General features: G+C 43.5%; 1 protein-coding gene across 5 annotated transcripts in view; it reads right to left on the bottom strand.

Annotated features, from left to right (window-relative positions):
* Positions 1–24,072, bottom strand: part of DPF3 (D4, zinc and double PHD fingers, family 3) — a 109,910-nt gene that overhangs the window by 5,813 nt on the left and 80,025 nt on the right. For 2 of the 5 annotated variants that reach the window (XM_008945307.1, XM_008945315.1), the window contains one exon: positions 21,821–22,240. The exons of 2 other annotated variants lie outside the window; for them this stretch is intronic. In XM_008945307.1, coding sequence (XP_008943555.1) covers positions 22,044–22,240 — 197 coding nt within the window. In that variant the 3' untranslated portion in view covers positions 21,821–22,043. Of the gene's footprint in view, positions 1–21,820; positions 22,241–24,072 lie in introns of those variants that run through there. One more of the 5 variants, XM_008945322.1, reaches the window with a different exon arrangement.

The following is a 24,072-nucleotide window of genomic DNA, read 5'->3' as shown; positions in this document are numbered from 1 at the left end:
TCCTTTGGCAGCCATTCCTGCTCTCTTCCAGCTATCAGTCTTGACTGTCTCATTCTTCACTTGCCTCAAAAACACCTCTGCAGGTTTTCTCTACTGCATCTTGTATCAGTGGTGCCTCACCCTTGAAGTGACCATCCTATCTTGCAGAGCCCTTCTTAAGAACCACACCCAGCACAAGCCTAAAAGAAATGGGCTCTTGTGGGCTGAGGATTGCTTACAGAATATTAACAGTGGAGTAAGGGCCACGGTGGCTTCTTTTTAGTAGCAGTGCAGAAATATTTTGCAAAAATACACTGATTTATTCACTCCATTGGGCTCTCTCTCCAAATGCTGTGAATACAAGAGTCCAACAAATGCCCACAGTCATGCCTGCGTAGTCACAGGTTGCCTCCTGTTAGCTGAGGGCTTATGGTATGTCTAAGGGAAAAAGAACTCCTTGTGGACATGTCTTTCTTCAGCCTTTAAGTCAGATCCTCTTTCACATTAAACAGTGTGCCTTGTGGTACCGTGACCCCAACCTAATGTTGCTGGAAAGACTATTTTTACTTATGCCAGCAGCATGACAAGGCACTATAGCACATGGCACATATGTCAATAGATACTCCAAATGTTAAAATTCTTTTTCCTGCCCTCTCTGCTCTCCTTCTTCACAATACGTCTATTTTCCTGCTACTTGGGTTCAAAACTCAGTGTTTTTCACAGCTCCAAGACTCCAAGTGAACACCATCCCTTCTCCATATCACAGCACTTCTTGGCATGCCCTCTGGGAAAGAATATCTGAAGACAAAGCCCTGTAGCTGCATATGGCAAGCTGCTATAGGTGGATTCATATTCCCTTTTTAAAAAATAAATAAATTTAAAAAAGACTAGTTCAGCCCACAAACAATTTTGGTTTCACACAAAGGGCAGTCCAAAATGTGGTTCAAGTTACAGACACTGTGGTAGCGCATGAGCCAGAGAGCTGAAAGTCTTTATTGCTTTATTTCATCTCTTATGTGGTCAAGATGAAGAAATAGTTTTATTTCACTAATCTTGTGGTAAACAGCGTTTGCTGTGGCAAAAGTGTGCAGCAGAGTCTGCAGCTGGGTCAGTCCAGGTGATGGCTCAGCCCTGGCAAACCCGGGATCACTCTCACATGTCTGTATCAGCTCCGCAGATCTAAGGGGGGAAGAACTAACACATACTTATGGTGCCACTGAAGCCAAGAGACAGAGCTTTAAAACACACCCCAGGAGCAGTTCTGTTGAAGGAGAAGGTGGTAAGTTAACATCGGCAGTTTCTAATCTACCATAACTATTCTCTATCTAAACTTTTGCTACACTGCAATAGCTATAAACAACATAGACAATAAAACTTGCAGTAAGAAGGTTTCCAACAGCTCATCCTTTTGTCTTAAAGCAATATTTTAAAGTATAGATCAGGTCTGAAAGCTCCCTCATCTTTGTCAAAACTCTCCTCTGGATCTGAGCCCTGCGACCGAGACCATATTTTATAGTGACACTCATGTTTCACGTGCCACTGGCTTTAATTGTACACTATGGCCACCAGACATCTGGTTGGAGGAGTGGAGGGTGAGCACATTCAGAGACCATCTCTTGCCTGCCACGCCCGGTGCAATTGCAGGCTGGTGGTAAGGAGAATTTTAACACAAATATCTTTAAAAAAAAAAAAAAAAAATCTAAAAATCTCTTCTGCTTACACTGGCTGTATAACACTGAAGACCAAAACTGACATTAAAGGGCAGGAGCAATCTGCTGCTCCCAGGCGCTCTGTGACCAGTGAAGGCCTTAGAACGGCTCATTAGTGCTTCTTCAATAATGGATTCTGCACTGCAAGATTAATTGCAGCCATGTGCTCTGTCACACCCGCCACAGACTATTTAAGTTAACAATCCAATCAATAACCTTTTTCAAACAAAGGCAGGGATTATCTCAAGGAAACAAACAAAAAAAAAAAAATAAGCAAAGACTCCTTTCTTAAAACAAATGTGAAATTATTTATACAGTGTAAAAGGAATTTTCAGCCAGTTTCCAATTCTTTCCCTTATCTTTCCTGTGTAGTGGTGAGCTTTTTAATCAATAGCATAATGAACACCCACAGGGCTCCTGGCTGTATCGCATCAGAATTTATTCCATAAAGTATTCAGGTCTTTAAACAACTATAAATACATATTACAGATACAGTGACCTATGTCACAGGAACCCCATCCAAATAATGGAAGTTTTACATGCAAAGAAACTACAAAATTTCCTCCTGCTAAGACTGAATAAAGATTGTTGTGACCGTTGCTGTCATTAGACAGAATTATTACCATTATTCATACAAAAGAAGGGAAAGGTAACTTATAATTCTATTAAGGAATATGATTTTATGTTTATGATAGAAAAAGCCATTATTTGTCTGTCTAAGAAGGTACGCTTACAGATATTTAGTATCATCAACAGACAGATTAGAAAGGGCCCTTAAGAACCCAAACCATCCAAGCACACCAAAAGGCTTGGCTCTGCCAGAATCCCAGGGCTCTAGGAGCTGCAGCTCTCAGAAAAAAAACTAAACATTACTGAGGGATGAGGATGGGGAGCTCTTGGCATTTTCCCAGCCCTTCCCATCGTGCAGTGTCCAGGAGTTACCATGTAGGGACTTGAGCCTGCCTGCTCAAATGGAGGTACTCATAAACAGAAGCCTTCAAAAGTGTTCGTGGGGCAAGGATCCAAGACACCACCTGCCACAGCACCTCTGAGGTACAGGGAAGCAGGAGCATTGCACTACAGGAAAATCCAACAGGGGGGTAGGTGTCAGAAGCTGCAGGTGAGGAGCTCTTGTCTCAAGCCCTTCAGCACAGAGCCCTGCTGAAGTCAGCTTCTTCAGAAAATCAACCAAAGGAAGGCTCACTTGTAGGCACCACTGAGTTTTATTACTATTAGACAGAAGAGGAGGGGAGGACATATGACCACCCTGAATTTCTACGCCCTGATAGAAATGAGAAAACCTAGTTGTTCCTTCCAGTGTCCAAGGCACTGTGATCCAGCACCACCAACTCTGCTAGAGCAGTGAGGCCAAAAGGAGTTGGGGGGCTCAGTGAGTAGGCTGGTCAGCCTGATTCGGTCAGAGATCACCATGCCTCTCATCCGATACGCCGCAGCGTGCCAGTAATTGTGGGAGAATTAATGCCTTTAATAATTGATGGATCTCTGAAACCATTCAGCTGAGAAGATCTTATAGTTCCTATTATTTCATTTCCTGGCCCTATGGTGGTTCTGGCCGGCGTGGGCAGGGAGAGGGCAGGGGCACTCTGCTGCATTAGCAGCAGCTGGCAGCCGGCTCCTGGGTACTGCCAGTTCCCGTGGAAAAAGAGTCAGAAATCACAGGCAGTTCGGCACCAGTAGAAGAGAGCCCACTTTAATAGCTCACCCAAGGGACAAAGAAAAAGTGCAAAAGATAGCAGCTCAGTCCCAGTGCCAGTCAGGCAGGTGTAACTGGAGTCAATGGGAACGGAAAGCAGGACAGACCTGCGTCTGAAAGCAATTAAAGCCAGATATCTCGAGGAAGTTATGAAATGGTGGGGTGTGGAAGGTGGCACTTGCAGCTCACTCTCCTGCACTAGCCTCACAAGCACCATAGGGCATGGGGGGTGGGCTCCTACCAAATAAAACCCCTCATATGGAGTCATTCCCTGGAAAACTTTGTTGCCTGAGGAAAGCCTGCCCACCAGCTCAGCTCACCCCCAGCTTTGACCTCACAATGCCACATATTTTCTTCTGAAACTTTTTTAAGTATCAAGAGCATCAACTAGGACCCAGAATCTGGGCTACAGAGGGTACCTCGAGAGCAGAGCTTGGCTCAAAGGCTGCTCATGTGCATAAAGCAAATGAAGGCTCTGTGTGCCCAGGGAGACGAGCAGCAGACAAGGCAGAGTAACTCTGACTGGCACGGGCTGGGAGGAGCTGGGTGGGACCCGGAGGTGACCTCCAGAGCATGCAGACAGAGAAGACAGGAGCAAGATATTCTGAGCATCCTAATGGTTTGTTAGTCAAATCGCTCTCTCCCCACACATCATCCCCTTGGTAGCAGATGCCACAAGTCTTATGGGAAAACTACTTGAGAACTGTTTTAAACCAGTTTTCCTGCGATAGGTTTGTGTGTGTTTCCCTGCACAGCCCCCTTCCCCAGCTGGCACAGTTCAGCCACATCTTGACAGAGAAAGATGAAAAAGAGAAGTCACAGATTTTAAAAGCCTTTAAAAATTGCTGACAATTAACTTTGATGTTTACAAATCACCCTCCTGGGAGAACACCCTGATTTGGACTGGCAATGCTGCAGCCAGGTCCTCTGCTCAGGGCTTGGGTTTGCCCCAGAGGGAGAATGAGCCCTGTTGGGGTACCTGTTGCCATGTGGGTATCTCCCTGTGGCCAGACACACCTGCCCCTCCAAAACCACCTGGGATGATGGGTTGAAATCTGCACCTCCATTGCATATCACCTGGGGGTTCAGCCTGGGACAGGTCTGGGCACAGTCTCGCTCCTCCATCCTCTCCTCCAAGGCTGAGCAGTGAGGATTCAAGCACACACCTGACACACGCTGCTCAGTTCCCCGCAAAGCTGGTGTGATAATGCAGAGGTGAAGTGGCAAACCAGGCTCTGTGTAACCCAGGGGATCAGAAATGGCCCCAACCTTAAAGCCAAAGTTGATGCCACATGCCTATGGTGTCCCATCTTAAGGCCAGCCAGCACTCTGCTCCCTCCTCTTGCAGAGCAGCTCCCATTAGCCACTGCTGGCTGCTGGACAAAATGGCTATTTCTTGCCTAAGAAAAATAACGTGGAAGCACTCAAATAACCTCGCACTGAAGCATCAGCTTGTTAATGCATTGGTAAGTCATGCCAGCACCGTACAATTCCTGGGGGTGAATTAGGTCAGAGTGACCTCCAGAAAACCCACCAGGCTGCATCTCGCGCGCCGCATTATGGGTAACGATCTGCTAATTGCCAGGAGGCACTTGGGCTGCTTACCAACACCAACAGGAAGGAAACCTGCCTGCAGGCACCGCACGGACTCCATATGCCAGGGACGTGGCTCCTAATGACGAGAATAAACCCATTTATAGAGCTCGAACTGGCCAGAGGGACGGGCCCCGAATGCTAATGCAGCCCAGCAGGGACAGCTCGCGGGGGCTGCTCCCCGAGACCCCCCAGCAACATCATCTGCACAGGGCAGGGCGAGCCCAGCACAGGGGCGAGGTAGATGGAGATGAAGAAGTGGGACTGGGGAGAAGACTGCTTTTCCAGACAAGATGAATCATCACAACCTGCAAAGCCAACAGCCCCTTTGCCTGGGGGACGTTTTCGTTACCCTTCAACAAACTGCAGTGGAAAAAAACCTCCGGCGTGGCTCCGACCTCGTCGCTATGCACTGCAGGCTCTGCAGGCTCCCCAGCCAGGCCAGCTTGCACACCACAGAGCTTTCAATCAACTGGCAGGCTCACTAAACCCTTTCAAAATGAGCAACCAAGCAAAAATACTTGGTCATAAACACTAAAAATAGGAATGGAGGATTGGGTTTTGTTTTGCTTTCTAACTTGGTGAAGCCAGTTCTTCCTAGTGCATTAAATCCACCTCCCTGGCAGTCCATTTAGAACATCTCCTCCCCCCTGGGAGAGCCAAAATCCCCAGCTATAATGAGAGGAGTGGGGTGGTATTTGAAATGCTAGGGAAATGGCAGCCTGAATAGTCTTCTGTGAGAGTGTTACCTTTGCTAACCCCCCCAAAAACGAGGTATCAGCTCTGCCCCTTCTCCCCTCCCTTTAACCTGAACAAGGACTCTGCTACCTGCTTGAGCCCACATCTGCTGTCCAAATACCTGCTCCTTCCCCAATACTCCAGCTGTTTAACTGCCCCGCTAACACAGACAGACAGAGAGCAGCATGCCCATGGGGATGCCCAGTGCTGCCCAGCATACCCATGTTGTCAAAGCAGCACTCCACGAGACCAGCTCCAGCACTTTCACACTGACCCAACAAAGTGTGTCTCAACCCGAGCTGGCTGTGGCAGCAGACAGGACAGATCATTTCCCCCGGGGAACCCCAACCGGGGCTTCTTCACTGGGATTCCGCGGGAGAGCGCGACGGAGGCAACGCGCCGTGACGTGGGCACCTCTCCACTAAACACAGGCCCTGCTCAGCCAGTCAGTTTGGAGAGCAACGAGACAGCCCTTCTGCACCACTGCCCTCCTCCTCAGGCACCAAGGGCTGCAGGGGGGACTGCAGAGGTGATGCCACCCACGGCCCACCAACCAGCCATCCCGTAAAAGTAACAGTCGATTGAAAACAGGGTAGGCTGATGAATGGGGGGACAGGAAAGGGGAAAAGGAGAGAGTGTTACTAATCACTGGACAGACTTTCTTTCTAGAAAGATTGATGAACGCCTCTAGATCAAATCCCTGCCAGCACAGTTCCAGAAATTTCCAATCAAATGGCAAGCTGATTTGAATGTCATCATTTTAATATTAAACAGACTTTACTCTGCAGGAGACACCATGCCATTGCCCAGGCAGCGACCTCATTGCTGTTACATGCGGTAACCACGTCCCGTCCAGGTAAAGAAACTCAGCACACGATGGGAAAATGTTTGATCGCAGATGTGAACACGCTGTAAATGCAAGAGGTCTGACTTTCCCACACAAGAGTAACTCACGCTGTTGCTAAGGTGGCTGTATATTCCAAGGCAAGTAGAACTGCCTCACTCAACTAAACACAAACAAAACCCATTCGGAGCAAGTTACTCCAGTCCCTCGCCGATTTAAAGAAACCCTTTCAGCTGCCAAACAGGCAGTGCTCTCCACACACTCTCCATTGTTTGTAATGCAGTGCAAGAAGCTGGAAAAATCCCACTGTCTACTGATTTTTTCCCTTTTCTGCTAGTTAAACTCCCTGTTTGGTTGGGTATTTCTAAGTGCCAATCGAGATTTCATCAATAAGGCAGCCAGTTTTCACTTCCCCATCAAGTCCCAGCCACAGCAATATCTCAAGGGAAGTTAAGAGCTAGAGCTGCACCCTGCAGAGCACCAGTACACACTCAGTAGGGGGGAGCGAAATGTCTCCGTTTACTCTCTAAAAAAATGCAGTTTCAGGGTGATCTAAACATCTGAGCGAAGAAGTGAATCTGAATGAAGTTGTTTCAGCCAGAAGCAAGCGAGAGGTGAGAAAGGATTAAGAGGCAGCAGAGGGAGAAAGTGATTTCTCAGAAAGAATGAGACATTTTGTGCCAGTGTTTCACAAACAAGAAGTTGGACTTTCATTTTGGAGCTGTACCTTGCTTCAAAAGTGAGCTCGATGGAATTGTTTGTAAGAGAGGGGAAAAGTACTCACAATTGAGATGTTTCATTCAAGCCTGGGCACACTTGGCAGTGGGAAAGGTTCATTTCATTGAGAAAAAAGAAAATATGTTTCCTTTTGAATCAAATCAAAATCTTTTCTCCTCACCATGGTGTTTTTCAGTTCAGTTATTTGAACAACCTTATTGAGCAACTGTTCAACAAAATGCTGCCAGAGACATCAAAACATGGCTTTTCTTTTAGGATTTTAAAATGTGTTTTTCACTGGAAAAACACCAGATTAAAATCCACGATCTCTTTCCTCAAGTGCTCACCAGAGCTCCCACCCCAGATAAGCCAAGTCAAAGTGAGGGCCATTCTTTTACCTGCAACAGGTGAGTAGTGTTGCTTTAACCTACACCACTGATACTAAATATCCCATCAGATTAAAGCAGAAATTGGGGAGTTCCACCACAGTGAACACAAATGTCCCTCATTAAACAGTTCATAGTCCTGCTGCTTCTCAGCACTGGAGGAACTGCTTAACAGAGCCTATACAAAAATCGAATATTATCCTATTTAATATCAGAAAATTATCTTCCATGGTACCACAGGGATCTCTGAGTCTTCTGACACTGCCCTTAAGTGGCTGCTACACTGGCTAAAGGGAGGTTCTGTTAATGGTTGGGAAGTCCTCTCCTACAGGCTGGTCTGACCAGGTTCTGGGCACCCCAACTCCTCTCACCTTTAACAGATGTTGAGGGAGTTAATTCCCTGCAATATTCACTGTTAGGTGGGATCCTGTCACCCACAAGATTTTTGTTAATTCTCAGTGATAGCTGCACTAAGCCTAATGGGGATTCCTTCTTCTCACCATAATGCCAGACCTCTAAATATGTAAACAGTCAGAGAAATTAAATGGGTGTGGATGTATTTAGGAAATTCCCCATTTTTTCTCTTTCAGATTGCTAAGTACTTCACCCTTAATGGAAGTGAAGAAGGGGTCCTAGAGAGCTAATTAACAAAGAGACCGACCTGGCCTTGCAAGGGAAATTAAGCTCCCTATCCTAGGGAAGGTCCTCCTCTCCAGGTGGAGGAATATGTGGCTCTGGACCATCTGGATGGCTGAAGAGTACAACAGCAACCTGCATTCAACCTAGAGAGAATTTGTGGACAGTTAGAAACTCTCCTAGCCTCCAGGCTGATGGACACGTTCAGAGACACTGTCAGTATGGAAAGACCTGAGAAGAGCTGGGACCTGTTCTTTATGAAGCCCAAACCAAAATATCTCAGTAATGGATTAGACTTTTGAGCCAAGATCCAGCTGTAGAATCCACTGCACCATAAAACAAGTTGTTGAGCCTGAAGGAAGGGCTGGAAACACTTCAGTGTTGTTTAATGCATTAAAGCCACTCCCAGCAGAGCACTTGGTACCACTTGTACCAACAGAGGAAATTTTGTTTCTCAAATACAGGCTTAAATCTATTCCACATAAAGTCCATCATACAGGTGCTACATGAACTTCAAAGCTACGTGTCACTGGCTATCTGACACTGAAATAAAAGTACCCCTTTAGTGACAGCACAGCTTCCACACATTTCCCATCCAATTACTTCCTCTCACCTTGGAGAGCTGGCCTCAATACTGACTCCTGAAATCATCATAAAAAGAAGTTAATAGCTGTTGGCTAATGAAAGACATCCAAAATAGTAAGCTAAGTCTTCAGCAACGCTTGACAAAACTCTCTCCAGCATTACTTAAAAACTCTAATCTGTTTCAAAATGAAGGCTGTATCTGAAAGATTTGGCCACATTCATTCTCTTCCTGCATTCCACAATAAAGCCACCAAAACTAGGACACCAGCAGCAAAGACTGAAGAAACATAGAAGACAAGAGGCTTCAGTCCAAGCAAAAAAGTGCTCTTAACACCTGTACAAGCCTAGGAATAAACTAGAAGGTCTTACTGAGAATTGGTTATTGAAGGTGAACAGCACCAAGACGTGAAACTCCACTCCAAAAAACCAAACACTCGACAGAAGACATCGAAGGGTGGCTGTGTCTGTTCCTGCTCAAGAGGTAATTGATCATCAGCTGGGATCCCAAAGCAGCACCCCTCTGCAAGCTACCTGGGGTGGCTGTCTGTCTCAGGCAGGCAGCAATAGTTCCAAGAGCTTCAGCCCACTGCCCAGCTTCAACGTTCAAAGTGTTCAAAGCCTTTCCCATAGCAGTGCCATAGTTGGGTTGTAGGCCACTCAGAGCTACCATGGCTATCTTAGACAACATTAAACAAAACCATTTCTAATTATATCCTGGATGGCAACGTTAGCCACAACATTGTGCTCCAGAAATCTGTGCTTTTTAAAGGTAAATGTCATCCTTCTCCCATCATGGTGCACGCACCATGGAATTGTGAATTACCAGCTGCAAGGACAAAGCGTCATCAAGTAACAGATGATATGGTAAAAGTTTCTAACACACACAGGAAGAGCAGTTGTTGAAATGGCAAAAAATGCAGTCAGGTCTTAAAAATATACCAGTGAAATTAAGACACCACAGACAGAGGGCTTTTATCTTATGTCATTAAAATCAAAGATAGGACTAAACGGTGGCAATCACCCAGCTTTGGTGCAGTAAAGGAAATACAATTTTACAATAAATGCCAGGGGACAATGGAGTTCTCAAACACATCAAGCCACAAGTTGGACAAGCCCAGCCAAAGCTAAGGGAATTGGTACTGCTTACATGCTCTGCTACGTATGCTTTGTGCAGCTGAGGTTCTAACTCGGCCACCTTCAACACTAGGGATGGGATGGGGTACACAGACATTTATGTCATTGCTAATGAGCATTAAAAGCTTGTGTTTAGAGAGAAAGGGTTATGGGGGTTTTATCATCTGTAGGCTGATGGATCTGATTACAAGTAGAGCTCACAGTTCCAGGACGCAAATTTAACCAGATGTTCTCTTTTTTTCCCCAATTCCAGGCAAAAGTTCAGAATAAATCTTAAACCAGTGCAATATTCTAGTTCAGCTCTAGTTCAGCTGATGCTGTTTTCAGCCCACCCAGAGAACTCAGGATTCCAGCCCTCAGCTTTGCCAGCTCAGTCTCAGCCCAGGGAAACCTGGCTTTGGGGGCACCCATTAGCAGACACAATGCTGGCAGACAGTTTCACTCCCTCCTCCTGCCCCATCTGACTCTCACCAGCAAGAGCCCTCCTCCAGACAGGAAAATAAGACACCTTCCTAGCCAGCACATCAACGTAACTCTGCTCTGGGACTTAGGGAACAGTGATATTTTTTTTTTTTTCTGGGCAGATAATTTCTGCAAAATTAAAATTTTCCTTAAGAACATTTCTATTTCCAGGCCTGTGGCTTAAAAAAGAGACAGAAAAGGCACAAAAATGTTCAAAGCAATATGACTTATGCAGAGTGGTTCTCTGGGGTTTGACAGCCTGTAACAATAGCTCTGCTGTGGTGGGAAAGATCCCATTCATCTATACAGGGTGTTGACAGACATCCAAAAAGGCCAATTTCAACGTGCACTTTCACTCCTGGTTACCTTAGCAGAAACGTCTAGCTTGGCTCCCTGCACCCATCACACTGGGGACAATGAAAATGAAAACTGAATTAGAATGGGAGATGACCTATTGAACAAGAAAGCTGCACTGATGCCACAAGTCGTTCCTTTCCTTCCTTTCTTCAGCTTTCCTGTCTTTGGTTTGTCAGCATTCATCTTTGCCCTCAGTCCAACCTCACGTCTGGGTCTCCCTGTCCAATGCAGCATAGCAGAAAGCTCAAGAGGAGCTAGGAGAAGGACAACAAAAGCAGCAATAGCCAGGGGCTCAGGGTCTGTCATCACGTACCCTCCCTCCTCTTTCTGCTCTGGGGCAGGAAAAGAGGATACTTGCCCCTTGTGAAATCCCTATGGAAAAGTACTTTTGTAGGCCTGCAACTCAGATTATTGCAAGATCATCTGACAGCAAATTGCAGAAAGAAAATTGGAAGTTACTAGGAGGAGCTTTAAAACGAGCAATCCTATCACCCAGTATGCCCTCTAAGGAGGATATCACAGGTACCTTCCCAGCACAGCTCAGAAATAGCCCAGGTAGCACCTTACCCCACCTTTTCAGCTGCCTCTGATCCCCAGTGCCCAACAGGTGGGAAGGAAGGGAAGACCTTTTAGCCACAGAACAGCTGAGTGAAACTCAGTCAGGTGTCCACAAGCTGCTCTATCAGATCCCAAACAGGTTCCCAAGAGCCACGGTGACTGAGGTCTGCAAAGGTAGCTGAAACTGCCTTTTGGTTTCTTCCTTCCTCCAACGAACTGGCCCAAGGCCTTGCACAGGTAAAGATAAAGCCTGAAGGCAAGCAGTGAAGTTTTCAAGTCATATTCACCTGAAGAAAGAATCAAGAAACAAAACACTAATGGAAATCAAAATTACATGTGTGAAAAATAAAACTTGATAGGGAAAGGCTATAAAAGAAGACCAAGAATAGTTAATTCTCTGCTGCAAAGACACCCTCTGTCACACACAAGTGTTAAAAATTAGGCAGGTAGGAGCCCTTCTGTACAATCTGGTACAATTCCTGTATTGCCTGATCTGTTTTTTAGGACTTACTTGCCATTTAGTCTGCTGGGGGTGAGAGGCAGGCAGCTCACTACTTTAAAGGACCTGCACCACACCAGAATGTCTCTTAAAACACACACCTCAGCTGCTATTTTTGCAAGCAGCTGCAAATGCAAAAAGGGCCATCTACAGCTTCTACTGGTTACAGAGAAATTGATGGGAAGGCAGAGGGAAGGCAACAGAGCTTCATAAAGATGACAGTAGCCCTGCTAGGGAGAAGGACCCGCAGTTTCCTAAACAGATGGCATGGGATCTGAAACAGCATTTCCTCTCTCTGTCCTGTACAACCGTCCTACTAATCTGAGGTGTGGAAAGGGAAAGGGAGGGGTCATCTCTGTGCTGTGAAATGCTGCAAAGGGAACCACAGCTTCCAGCTACTCCAGAGCCAGGACTAGAAATGGCATAGGTCTGGTCAGGACTCCTTCAGGCAATGTCACTAAAATCTATACAAGAAGTGCTCATATAATTCAGACTCCACCTTTGAATCTAATTTAACTTAATGTAAGTCTATTAATGTCATGGAGTAGGTTATTAAAATACAAACACAGTTAGGAAGATCCTCTATTATCACCAAACAACAGGAAACATTCTTAAAATGAGTCCTACACAAAAGCACTATTTTATTTCCTGCCTACCTTCACTATAGCAAGCAGCAGGACCAGTTTTGGTAGTCCAGTGAATGGGGAAGAGAAAGTAAAAGAAAAAAAGGAAGAGAATTCTTGGTTAATGTCATGCTTCATTAAGAAATAAAAAAAAAAAAATAATCCAGGGACAAAAGTCATGATTCACAAAATGGAAAAGGGAAACAAAATCAATAGAGGAGGAAGTTTTATTTTAAGCTTCAAAGAGAGTATTATAAACAATGGAGAGCTTAGAAAAGTATATGTACAAGTATGTTATTCAACAATGTCTTTTTAAAAGATTATTTGAACTAAAAAAGGCCTTGTGGAATCGATTTGATAAAGTAATATTTACAGAGGAATATACAGTAGGGATTTTGGAAGCAGAACTTTTATTCGGATGGAAAATTACACAAATTGAACACAGACCCTACAGTTTGCAAATCTTCATTACAGTTGTGCGTCTTGTCATATTTTTATGAAATAAAATTTGATTTCTTTTTTTTTTCTAGAGGCAGTTCACCACTGCAAGTTCAGAAACCAACAAAATGAAAGAAACAAAACCACCCTGCTAAAGAGCCTGATTAGGACATAAATTTTATCATTTAACTTAGTGGGAGCAGGTCTCAGGCCTGCCAGACTTCTTACACAGTTCTATTTGGCCCTGTGTGTTAATCTGGGAAGGATCAGGAAAGGGGAAGGGAGAAGAGGACAAAATCTGCTGCTACAGACACATGGAACCCTCTCAATGCAGTGGGTTTGAGTTTCAGGTGTGCAAGAAAAATGATGCAGGATCAGGCTCTCCAGCAGCTTCATCTAGTCAGGATGCATTATTTTAGACATGGCTTTTTTCACTCCGAAAGCCGACATAAGACACATCAACAAAACCACTTTTTCTCTCTGTCTCCTGGGTCTATACCAATAGGTACATCTGGCACCCTTGTTAGAGAGGGGAAGCTAACCTCAGAGCCAAGTCCAATACCCTTCTCCTAGGACACAAGGCTGGCCTGCATCCTTACCAGACTGCATCACACATGAGAGCAAACAGTCCTGCGCTGCCAGCTTGGCAGCCAGCAGAACTCTCCAGTGCCTGTACAAAGCAGAACACCTCATGTCACTGAGAAGATGGCTGACAACTTAGAAATTGGGGTGTGAACAGCCCTCACCGCTGCTCACAGGGCAGTTTAGGATGGCAGCTGTGGGAACTCACGTTCTTCTCTTGCTGAGGAACGCCTGTTGCTTACTGCTGACATGAGGGTGCACCTGAACGCTTTCCAAAGTCCCCTACGACCTAAAAATGGGCTGAAGTACACAAGGTTTCCACACATGGCATTATCTTTGACTCCAACAGGAAGCTCTGTGCCAAGAGCAGCTGAACATCCAGATGCTTCCCTTACAACCAGCTCACAATCAGTTGTGGAATTACCAAAGCAAAAAATAATACTAAAATTAACAGAGCTGTCTTACTTTTTAAAACCTCTCTTTCAGCAGAAGTATTTCACAGAGCTGCTCAAGAGCAAACCTCTTTTAACTGTATGGAAGAGACACATCAATCCTACTGGGAGAAGACAGTCCTTTTGAGTTGGACACAAAATCTGGTAACAAAATCCAGCCACTGAGCCTGTCTTTGCTATTTCAAAAGGTTTTCCTCAGGTTCGTGCCTAACACAGTACAGCAAAGTAAGTTTTAATCATCTAACAGGATAGTATTATTAAGGAGAAAGTAAACCAGAACAATCTTCACTTACCACATCCAATTTGCAAAAAACAAAGATACCCAGCACATGTATGAATGGCTTCTTTAAAGTAAGAGAGAGAGCAGAGTTGATCTTTATTTTCAGTATTTAAAAAAAAGGGTTTTTTCCTTAAAGTAAATACTCAGTCTTTATTTTACATTAAGTGCTTTTTAAAATTCCATGTCTTCACAAAATTGCATTTAAAATCTGAAGTAAAATGTATTTCAAACAAAAATACTGTGCAACTTCAGCACTTCTTTTCTCTCTTAAATATCGAAATAAATAAAATAGTTAAGTCTTTTTTCAGTTTGTTTGTTTTTCAGTCAGTTCTACTGTAGATCAATTCCAGTTTGACCTGGGTTTATACACACGCTCAAAAGAAAGTGAAATCAAGACTTTAAAAAAATTCTTTGTATTGCACCAGCTTAGGGCATCCCCAGAACTTCTCTCAACAGTTGGCAGCCAACTTCTCACAGTCCAGGCTCCTGTGCCAGATGAAACACGGGTACAGAAGGGTCAGGGCAAGGAGAAGAGAAGTATCAAAGCATCCTGGCTTCTCTTGGCCCTCTTCTGAAATGTCTTGCTTGAAGGATGCTGGAGTCCAGGAGGGCAGTGCTGACTGCGGAGGGAAAGGCAATACAAAGTAAAACTAAACAAACTCAGACAAAAAAAGCAAGTGTTCAGAAAAAATAACAGAAGAAGCACAAACCAACCTTCCAACACTACTTGCATTCTACCTCTTTGAAAGTAAAACTCAACAGACTCAGTTTCAACTGACTGAGGGAGCCATAAGTGAATACAGAGCAAAGAAACAGGATATGAAGGAGCATATCCAAAAGGCACCGAGCACTGTCAGTCTTTCTTACTGTGAACACCATTAAATAACCTTCACCACTGAGTCGAGATAGCTGTCTCTTCACTAGAGATTAAGACCTTTGCTTATGAAATCCTGCTCTGATTACCTTGCTCTATTACTAATTACTTGTGCAGAGGCGCGAGTGCGACAGCGCTGCACAAAAGACGTTCTTAGAAGTCTGAACGATACACACAGGGTAGGAGCAACGTGAAAACTTCTGGAAATAAGTGAAAGACTGTGTTTTGCAGTGCATTTAATCCATGAGTTGACTAAGCTACATACTGCTGAGCTCCCGAGCAGTATTACTTAGCCAACAGAATAATTTCTTTATTTCCACAAAATGGAAGTGCCTCCTCCCATGTTTTCCCCATCACCTCTCATATCAGTTCTGGATGACACAAAGGTCCAAAATCTTAGGAGCTGCCAGGGAGCAAAAGACATGAACCAGCTGTAATCCCTTAACAGGGCTATCAAGAAATCACAACTGTGATGTTTTTTTTTTTCCCCAAAATGTTATTACGACTTGTCTTCTCTGAAATGGGCAACTTAATACTCGTGGAAATACAGACAGGGACATGAAAAGAATCCTGACCCAATTTTAGTATTCGATGGTATTTATACACGTTGGGTTTTTTTTTTTAAACACTGGTAGATAGCTGGCAAAGAGAACAAAGGTTGGTAGGGTTTATTGTAATGGCTCAGTCAGCAAAAATTCAGCCTGCCTACATTCCTGCACTGTGAGGGTTTGTCAAAACAACCTCATGCCAGCATGAACACATGCATATGCCTCATACTTTACATATACTCATAGCTACAAATTTTATATAAATAAGAAAAAAAATCACGGCCAGTGAGAAATGGGTGTTTATTGGAAACATCTACACATGCTGCAGCACAACACACACTGGGCAGCTTTTGCAGTTTTTATAATGATGACTCCCAGTGGGGTCAATACAATGTTTTCTTGAGGAATGGATTGAGTAAAACCGCTTGCCATGGGGAAGAGGCAAATTGCTTTGAAAGCTCCATAGCTGGATGGTATTTGAATTATAATTTTAAGGCCCATCTCAAAATACCATTGTGAGAATTAACCAAAGAAAGGCAGTGGTGCCCCGGCACAGTCCAGACTCAGCAACAATCCGGGTACAGTTCTCATTTGCTCCATGCATCAGCAGGCAGCAAACTGAGCCTCTGTCTTCAATCAAGGGGCTAAGCAGAGGTCTGTAAAATGGCAAAGTGGAACTCAAAAATGAATAACTAATGTAAAAGCTCAAAGGCAAAACAATGTGAGGAGGAGACCCTAATAATATGTTCTGCTGAAGTAAATGGCCAGCTCAGAGCTTGGCTACACCATACGAGCAAGCGTATGAGCAGTGAGGTTTCATTCAATAAAAGCAATAGCTAAGAAAGCCCAGTGCTAATCCTTCTGCAGCCAGTGGCAAAGTTCCCTCCAGACCTTGTTGTGCCCACCTAGCCTCAGCATTTATGACCTTACCCCAGAGACACAATGGTATTCCAAGCACGATTACATATACAAGAAATAGATACCCAACCCACAAAAATGGGGGGTGCCCAGGTGGAGGGAAGAGATGCAAAACAGATTTCAGTTCCATCCCTGTTCTGCCATGTGTCTCACAGTCTCCTTTTACAATTTAACTGTAAGGCCAGAGTCCCATAGTTTCTTAAAATTTTCTCAATATATATTACCACATGTAGAATTTTATACTGTTTGCACACGAGAGCTGAGGTGTGTCCTTGCTAAAACATCACCTAATTAAGTGCCACAAAAGGGAATGTGCTAATGGCCAGTGCAGACTCTACATAGCCCTTCTTGCCCCTGACCAGCTGCTCGAGCAGCACGTCACTTCCTCATTCCTCCTGCTCCCATCTGTGAGCCAGAGCCTACAGAGGATGGCTCAGGAAATGATGTGTCTTTTCTACAAACTCTTACTATGGAGCAGTAGAAAGGTGCCAGAGGACGCAGCTCACATGACTAAATCCAGAGAATCTGAATTTAGGGCCTGAAATGAAACATCCTCCTATTCACATTTCAGATCAGAGCTGTCTTCTTGTTCTGTGTGGGAGCATATGAAGGTGCGGAGTGATAGGGCAAGGGGTAATGACTTTAAACTGAAAGAGGGAGGATTTAGATTAGATGTAAGGAAGAAGTTCTTCACTGTGAGGGTAGTGAAGCACTGGAGGAGGTTGTCCAGAGAGGTTGTGGATGTCCCCTCCCTGGAAGCATTCAAGGCCAAGTTGAATGGGGCTTTGAGCAACCTGATCTAGTTGGAAGTGTCCCTGCCCACGGCACAGGGGTTGGAACTAGAAGATCTTTAAAGTTCCTTCCAACTCAAACCATTCTATGTTTCTATGACATGTCTCAGGAGAATCTTTGGACAGCCTTGTGCTAACCTTTCTCTAATAAGAAGGATGTCTTTGGAGGAGGACTGGAAGGAAGAGGCACACTTGTGATTAGTTGAAGGACTGTGCCTTCAAAGATCTTCTTATGAAGCTCAGAACAGCAGGTCTCATTGAACTGCTGGAATCACTGGGGAATACAGAGCAGCACATTCCTTTCTGATTCCAAAGATGACTGTATTTCTCAGGTACAACCCAGAACTCACATTGAAAACTCTCTTTATGCCTTCCTAGTTTGGTTTGGGATTTCTGTGTCATTGAAGATAGAAGTGACACTGTGCAGTTCCCTCATTTCTGACCTGGCTATTCTGGTGTCGAGCTCCTGTTTTTTTTTCTTTTTCTTTTTTTTCATTTCACTTATGAAATCTCCTCATGTATATTTTCTGCCTCATCAACATTGTCATCTTCCTTTTTGTCCATCTGAGAGCATCATGATCATGTTGCAGCCCCCTTGCTTTGCTGTCATCTTTAACTTATGAGCAACCAACCGTCTTACTCTGTTTCTAGGCCTCACTCCAACAGTACCTGCCCTGAGAATATTTTATTTCCACATCAACATTTCAAGCAATATTCAATGTTAACACTACTTTAAAATCTAGCTTAAACAAGTACTCCTTTAGCTTCCATCTTTACACCTTAATTTCCTTGTCATGATTTATACCTTCCTACCACCAGTACCACACTGGTCAGCTTGCTGGACTAAACTCCTGTTGGTTGTCTCAGCCTAACAAGACATCTTGAGAAATCCAAGGGCCAGCCTGCTCTCCATAACGATGAATCTATTTTACCTCCCTTCCTCTCTCAGTACCAGATTGAACCATATTAATGGTATAAATAACAGTGATGGATACATTTCTATGCCATCTGTAATAAATGCCAGCTGACAATTTTTATGTACTCTGTGAGCTGTTGTGGCTCTTTTCTGAGGGTACTGTGCTACCCAGTTGTCCCAAAGACGGGGGGTTGGGTTGCGAAAGGATGAAGACTGTATGCATTGTTGTAGGAACTGCATTTGTGAAACTAAATCAAGACTTAATGAATTACGGACATCTGAGTATTGTTCGTATTCCAAAAGAGCCCAGAATGTGTTAGGCATGGTTCACAAAAGACAATGGTAAGGAATCCATTCGGAAAATAAAAATTCCCTTTAGAGTATGCCTATTCTGCAGTTGATGCGGTGATTGGAGTTCTCCAGAAAGATGTACCTGGGTAGGTTTTAGCAGCTAGCCCAGGGGCTGAGAGGACTGTAGTCCACCCAGCAGCACAGAGCTCAGATGGGCTGCAGCAGTGTGCAGGAAGCTGGGTAACTACAGTGCTAAGCTCTGTGCTGCCCTCCCTGCACCAGCGGCCAGGTACAGCCGGCTGGTTCCAAGCCTGGCAAACCTACACCCCTCAGGCAGGAAAAGGGAGAGACATGAAACTGGGGCCCTCCTCAAGTCCTTGATAACTCAAGTCTTCAGTACTCCTGTGAGCCTTTCCCCAGCAAAGCATACTCTGATTTTATTTTGAGGAACACTGGGTAAAATTGGAACTCTTTTCTTAGCCTTCTAATCTCTGTAACATGACTGCTACACGGATAGAAAATGTAGATGCAAGAAATCATGTTGTTTGTTTACTGTAGATTTGGCACATTTCTAGGTGTTCGCTCCCTTTCTGTTCCCCCTGTTGTTTACGTGGGCAGGTCACAGAGTAGCAAGAGAAAGAAAAAACAAAAATTTAAAGGGAAAAAATCTAATAGTAATGCCACAAGTGGACAGGGATACCAGAAGAAATCCATTTGAACTTCATTTTTTAAAGTCTATAACATTTCAGGTTTGTGGTATTTCTTTCAGAGCTGGGAGTAACTCTAATTCTGGACCAGATTCTGCTCTCAGTTACGTTAGCATAAATTCAGACAAAATCCACAGAGTTTTACTGACATTCCTCTTTGCTTACAGGAACGTGAGCCCACGGTACCTCACGCAAAGGCTGGATCCACCCATTCCTGGTTGGGAAGTGTCTTTCATCTTGACTTCTGTTGCTCTTCATTTTAATGTCTCCATTACCTATATGTGTATGTGTCTGTGTACACACATTGCTGATACGTGTTTACACACACACACATACATACATATATATATATAAAATGATACAGATATGCAGACTAAGCCCTAACTCTTTCAGGAATTTTGGAAAAGCAGACTCCTGGGTGCCTGTGCCTCATCTCTGGAAACCACCCAAACTTTGAGCTTTTAGTAAATACAGAAGAGTGGCAAAATACTATAAATTTATTTTGCATTATTTCAGTGAAAAAAAAGAACTGGTTGTGGAAGAAACTAATGTTTGTATCAGTTAAAGTACACTTCTCATTGACAGCGTTAGGTCAAAATAACATTGATTTGACACTTGATCCATTATAATACACCAGCAGGAACAGACTAGCAACAGAAAAGTATTATTGATATGAGGAAAGCTTAAAAAAGGCTTTCTCCTGGCAGGTGTGCATGGCTCTGGCATGCGCTGTCCTACAAAGACACACAGGTATTCTGTAACATTTTGTAACAGCATTCTGAAGGCAGGTTATTAATGTAATCTTGACTTCAGTTAGCATGTGGTCTGGATCTATGCCCATGTACCTTAAAGCAGAATCTGGCCATGGCTTATTCCGTGTCTAAAGTGAACAATAAAAAAAAATCAGGAACTGGATCCTTTCTCTTTTTTTTTTAAGGTTTATAAGGGAGGTGGGAGGAGTTGAAAGAGTTCTCACAGACCACGTTGTGCTACTCCAGCAAAAGGAACAGGAGAAATGGAATCCATTTGGATAGGCTTCATTCCTGCCTCAGAACAACAGATACCCAACATCTTTATCACAAGGCTTTTTATTCTGGTATCAAACCCACACACCTCCAGTTTAAGGATTAGCACTGTCCAGGTAAATGTCTGTTTTGCTTCTGATTTAAATGAAGTAATGATTCCACCCTGTTTAGCATTATACACATCAGTAAAAATATATCCTTAGAACCTAATCTTGCCCCCAGTCCAGGGAGATTTTTGCCTGCGTTAGGACAGCAAAAAGCAACCTACACACTGGCTCCTTTCAAATGGCTCCTGACTGTACACGAGGCTGCATCCTGCTCCCACAGGACTTCCACGAGCTTCACCAGGGGGGTGAACGTGCCGCATACTCATTACACAATTTAATCCACGGGACTTATTCCCACAACAAAGGTCAGTCACACGTCTGTTGAAAATCCAGGGCACAGAGATTTCACAACTGAGTGAAAGACATTTCAGCTCGGACATACCTTTCAAATCCTGCTGCATGTTTCCTCCTTTCTGGGAAAGTCGCTGGGAAGGAAGTCACTCTTCTCCATTGCCCTTGGAACTTTAATGAGTATTGCTTTGGTTTATTTCAAGAGAAGCTATTGAAAAGCAAACAAAGTGTCTCACAAGACACTACAGAGAGAAAAAACTGGGTGACACAGGAAAAAAATGCTGTGGATTAAAATTTAAAAATGGAAGGAAAAGCACAGGTGAGGTATTTTTCCATATAATTTCTTCCATGATACTGCTCCTCCATCTGTTTTGTCTTTGACATCTATGACTTGCCATTCGTATTCCATACCTATGCTTGGAAATTGCTGTCCATGAAGTGAAAAGTGAAGGAAAAGAAAAAAAAAAAAAAAGTAGAACGGAGTGAGGAAGACATGAAGGGGTGCAGAGAGGAAGAGATCAGTTGAGTACAAAGGTGTCCAAAGGAGGGATGGAAGTGTGTTCCCCAAGGTCATGGTCTTCAATGGTGCTGCTTTTGTTGTCAGGCTGTTAAAGACAAGTGTAGCAGGTGTACAAGAAGAGCCAAACTCCACATGCTATAATAAGTGCAAAATCTCAAAACGTAGAAGCCATCACATCAAGGGTTTCCTTGTCCTCCAATAGAGTCTGCCCACAGTGGTTCTTTAGAAACAGTTCTATTATCAAGTAGACATCCATTTTTTTTTGTGGTTTTTTTTTTTTCTATTTTTATTTAAAAAGTAGTTTTTCTAATAATATATAGAATATATAAATAATAATAATTAAAAAAACCTATTTGGGTTTGCTTTCTGCTCTCCAACCCATCTGTATTTTTCGTGGTTTGCTGATATATATATTAAAAGACAGGAAAATCAACTCTGCTCACTATTAAAAAAAATATTAAATCCACTTTTTTATGTTTCCAGATAGAAAGAGAAGGGGAGGGCGGAGGTGGGAGAAAAACAAACTAAAATGAAAAAAAAAAAAAAAAAAGGAAAAAGGAAAATCAAAACCTTCTGTCTCTTCAAAGTAGTTGTCAAGAGCTTTAAATGCTTGTGCTTTCAGTGTACACCCCACGGGAAAAGCAACAACAACAAAAATAACCAAAACCCAAGGACCTAAAATTAAAAAAAAAAAAAAAAAAGGTAATAATAATCCTAGTAGTAAAAAGGACAGCGAATCGCTCGGAGTTTGTGTGTCTTTTTAGTTATTTTAGCAGCAGCCCTTTTGGTCTGCGGAGGGAGAGCTGCCACCACAGCCACCTCCTCGGCTCGAGAGAGGCTCTTCCGCATCGTCCTCGTCAAAGCCGTGAAAGGTCGAGGTGTCGCTCTCTGACGTGGAACCGAACAAGTCCTCCGTAGTGCGTGCTGGCGCTGCTTCGGCCCTCCTGCCTTCTCTTCCCAAATGAGCTGACATGTATGATGAATATATCAGCACATGGGTTAAGCAACAGGCATCATCATCATCATCTTTTTAATCATCATTATCATTAAACAGTTCAGACTATTGAGCTTATAGGTGTGTGCTTGTATGTGCCCGCGCGCCTCAACAGCATAGCTCGGTACAACTGCAGTAAGGAAAACAAAAAAGGATCAGGGTCGTTCTTCTTTCCATTGGAAAAAAGCCTACAAACAACACAGGTGCCCATAGCTATGGCAGCGAAAGGGTTAATCACGTTTTCCTCTCTTCAGAAGACATTAAAATATTTCCTCGTGTTTACTTAGATCATTTTTAAAAGTTTTTTAGACCGTATAAGTAATGAGACACCATTAGCGGTAAGCACAACGACTGTCCTTCACACTGGCATCAACTGTCACAAATTTACTGCTATTGAAATGTAACCCACTGGAGAGCTCATCAACCTCAGGACTACTTTTTATCCCTGTCCTTCACCTGATCCTAGAGAGTCTCCTCTGCAGAGAAAATAAAACACATTTTGAAGACTAAGTGAAAGTAACCTAAACAAATGCTTTTATTCCAATTTCATGGCATCTCCTTCAAAAAACAAAACAAACCCAAACAAATATAAACAGTTAAACAACTAAAACAACTAAGATGAGAAGTGACCTGTCTTGGGGAACACTGAAAAGTTCAAATGTGTGTGAATCAATCCAACTTTAAATATGGAACAGAAAATTCTCCATACAGGACATCAACAGTGGCAACAACAACAAAAAGAAGACTGAAATCTGCAAAACTGAGGATTATTTTCTCCCTCAGTCGAACATGTTATGTGATTAATAGTATAGCCTTCAAATTCCCTCCTCAGGAAAGATAGAGAAAATGATCTCTTGTGCCCCAGCAAAATCAGAGTGTGAGATTTTAGGGAACGGCTATTTAATTATTCAGAAATGGAAGCATGGTATTAAGTAACCAACTGTTTGGTCCCCGCTCCAGCTACAGGAATCAGCCACATAACAAGTACAACACTGCATTGCTTGAGACACGAAGAATTAAATCCTGTTCACAAAAAGAAAACGGATATAACAAAATAATTGGCAGATGAACCACCTTGTAGAGATGTGATCTTACTGACTTTGTGAATGGAAGAAACAATATGATTTCCATGACCTGACCTCTCTTTCAGTATAATGAAAATATTCTCCATTATCAAGAAAGAGAAAGGTGGCAGTCTCCAAAGAAGTTTCATTGTTTTAGTTTAGAGATTAGTGTGTGGTTGTACCTTAATCACTTTCATCACACATCAGTCACAGCATTGCAGACCCCTATGAACAACCCAGGTGGGTCAGAATTAGAACAAGGACAGCGTTTAATGGAACTGATTTTGCACTACTTAGTTACAGGCCGATCTACTTGTTCTATCACACTAAGAAATCAAAAGAATAAATGTATTTGTGTTACATACTGATATAATCACCATAGCAATGTTTAAATAGCAAAACAATATGGATCCATCTCACTGTGTCATATCAGGATAATGCTGAAATGAGTTATATTGAACTACAACAATCGAGGGGAAGGGCAATGATCTTCCAAGATGGCACCACCCACCCCCTCAGCTTCCCCCTTTAGTTAGGAAGAAGCAAACGCATATACACTAAAAGGCCCATGCCCCTGACTGTACAACATTCGTAAAGACGCCCCTGGAGAAAACCAAAGGGCTGGCCATCGGTCCTTTGGTGACCAGTCAGCATCACTTCAGAACAGCTTCAGAGGTCACAACAACTGCAGAAGGCAATTTGTCAGTGAGAGTCTAGTCCTGCTCCCACTGAATGTGGTA

The sequence above is a fragment of the Merops nubicus genome, unplaced genomic scaffold (genome assembly GCF_000691845.1).
Source record: "Merops nubicus isolate BGI_N331 unplaced genomic scaffold, ASM69184v1 scaffold7300, whole genome shotgun sequence".
Lineage (NCBI taxonomy): Eukaryota > Metazoa > Chordata > Aves > Coraciiformes > Meropidae > Merops > Merops nubicus.
The sequence above is the reverse complement of the archived record's forward strand: the minus strand, read 5'-3'. Positions and strand labels throughout refer to the sequence as shown.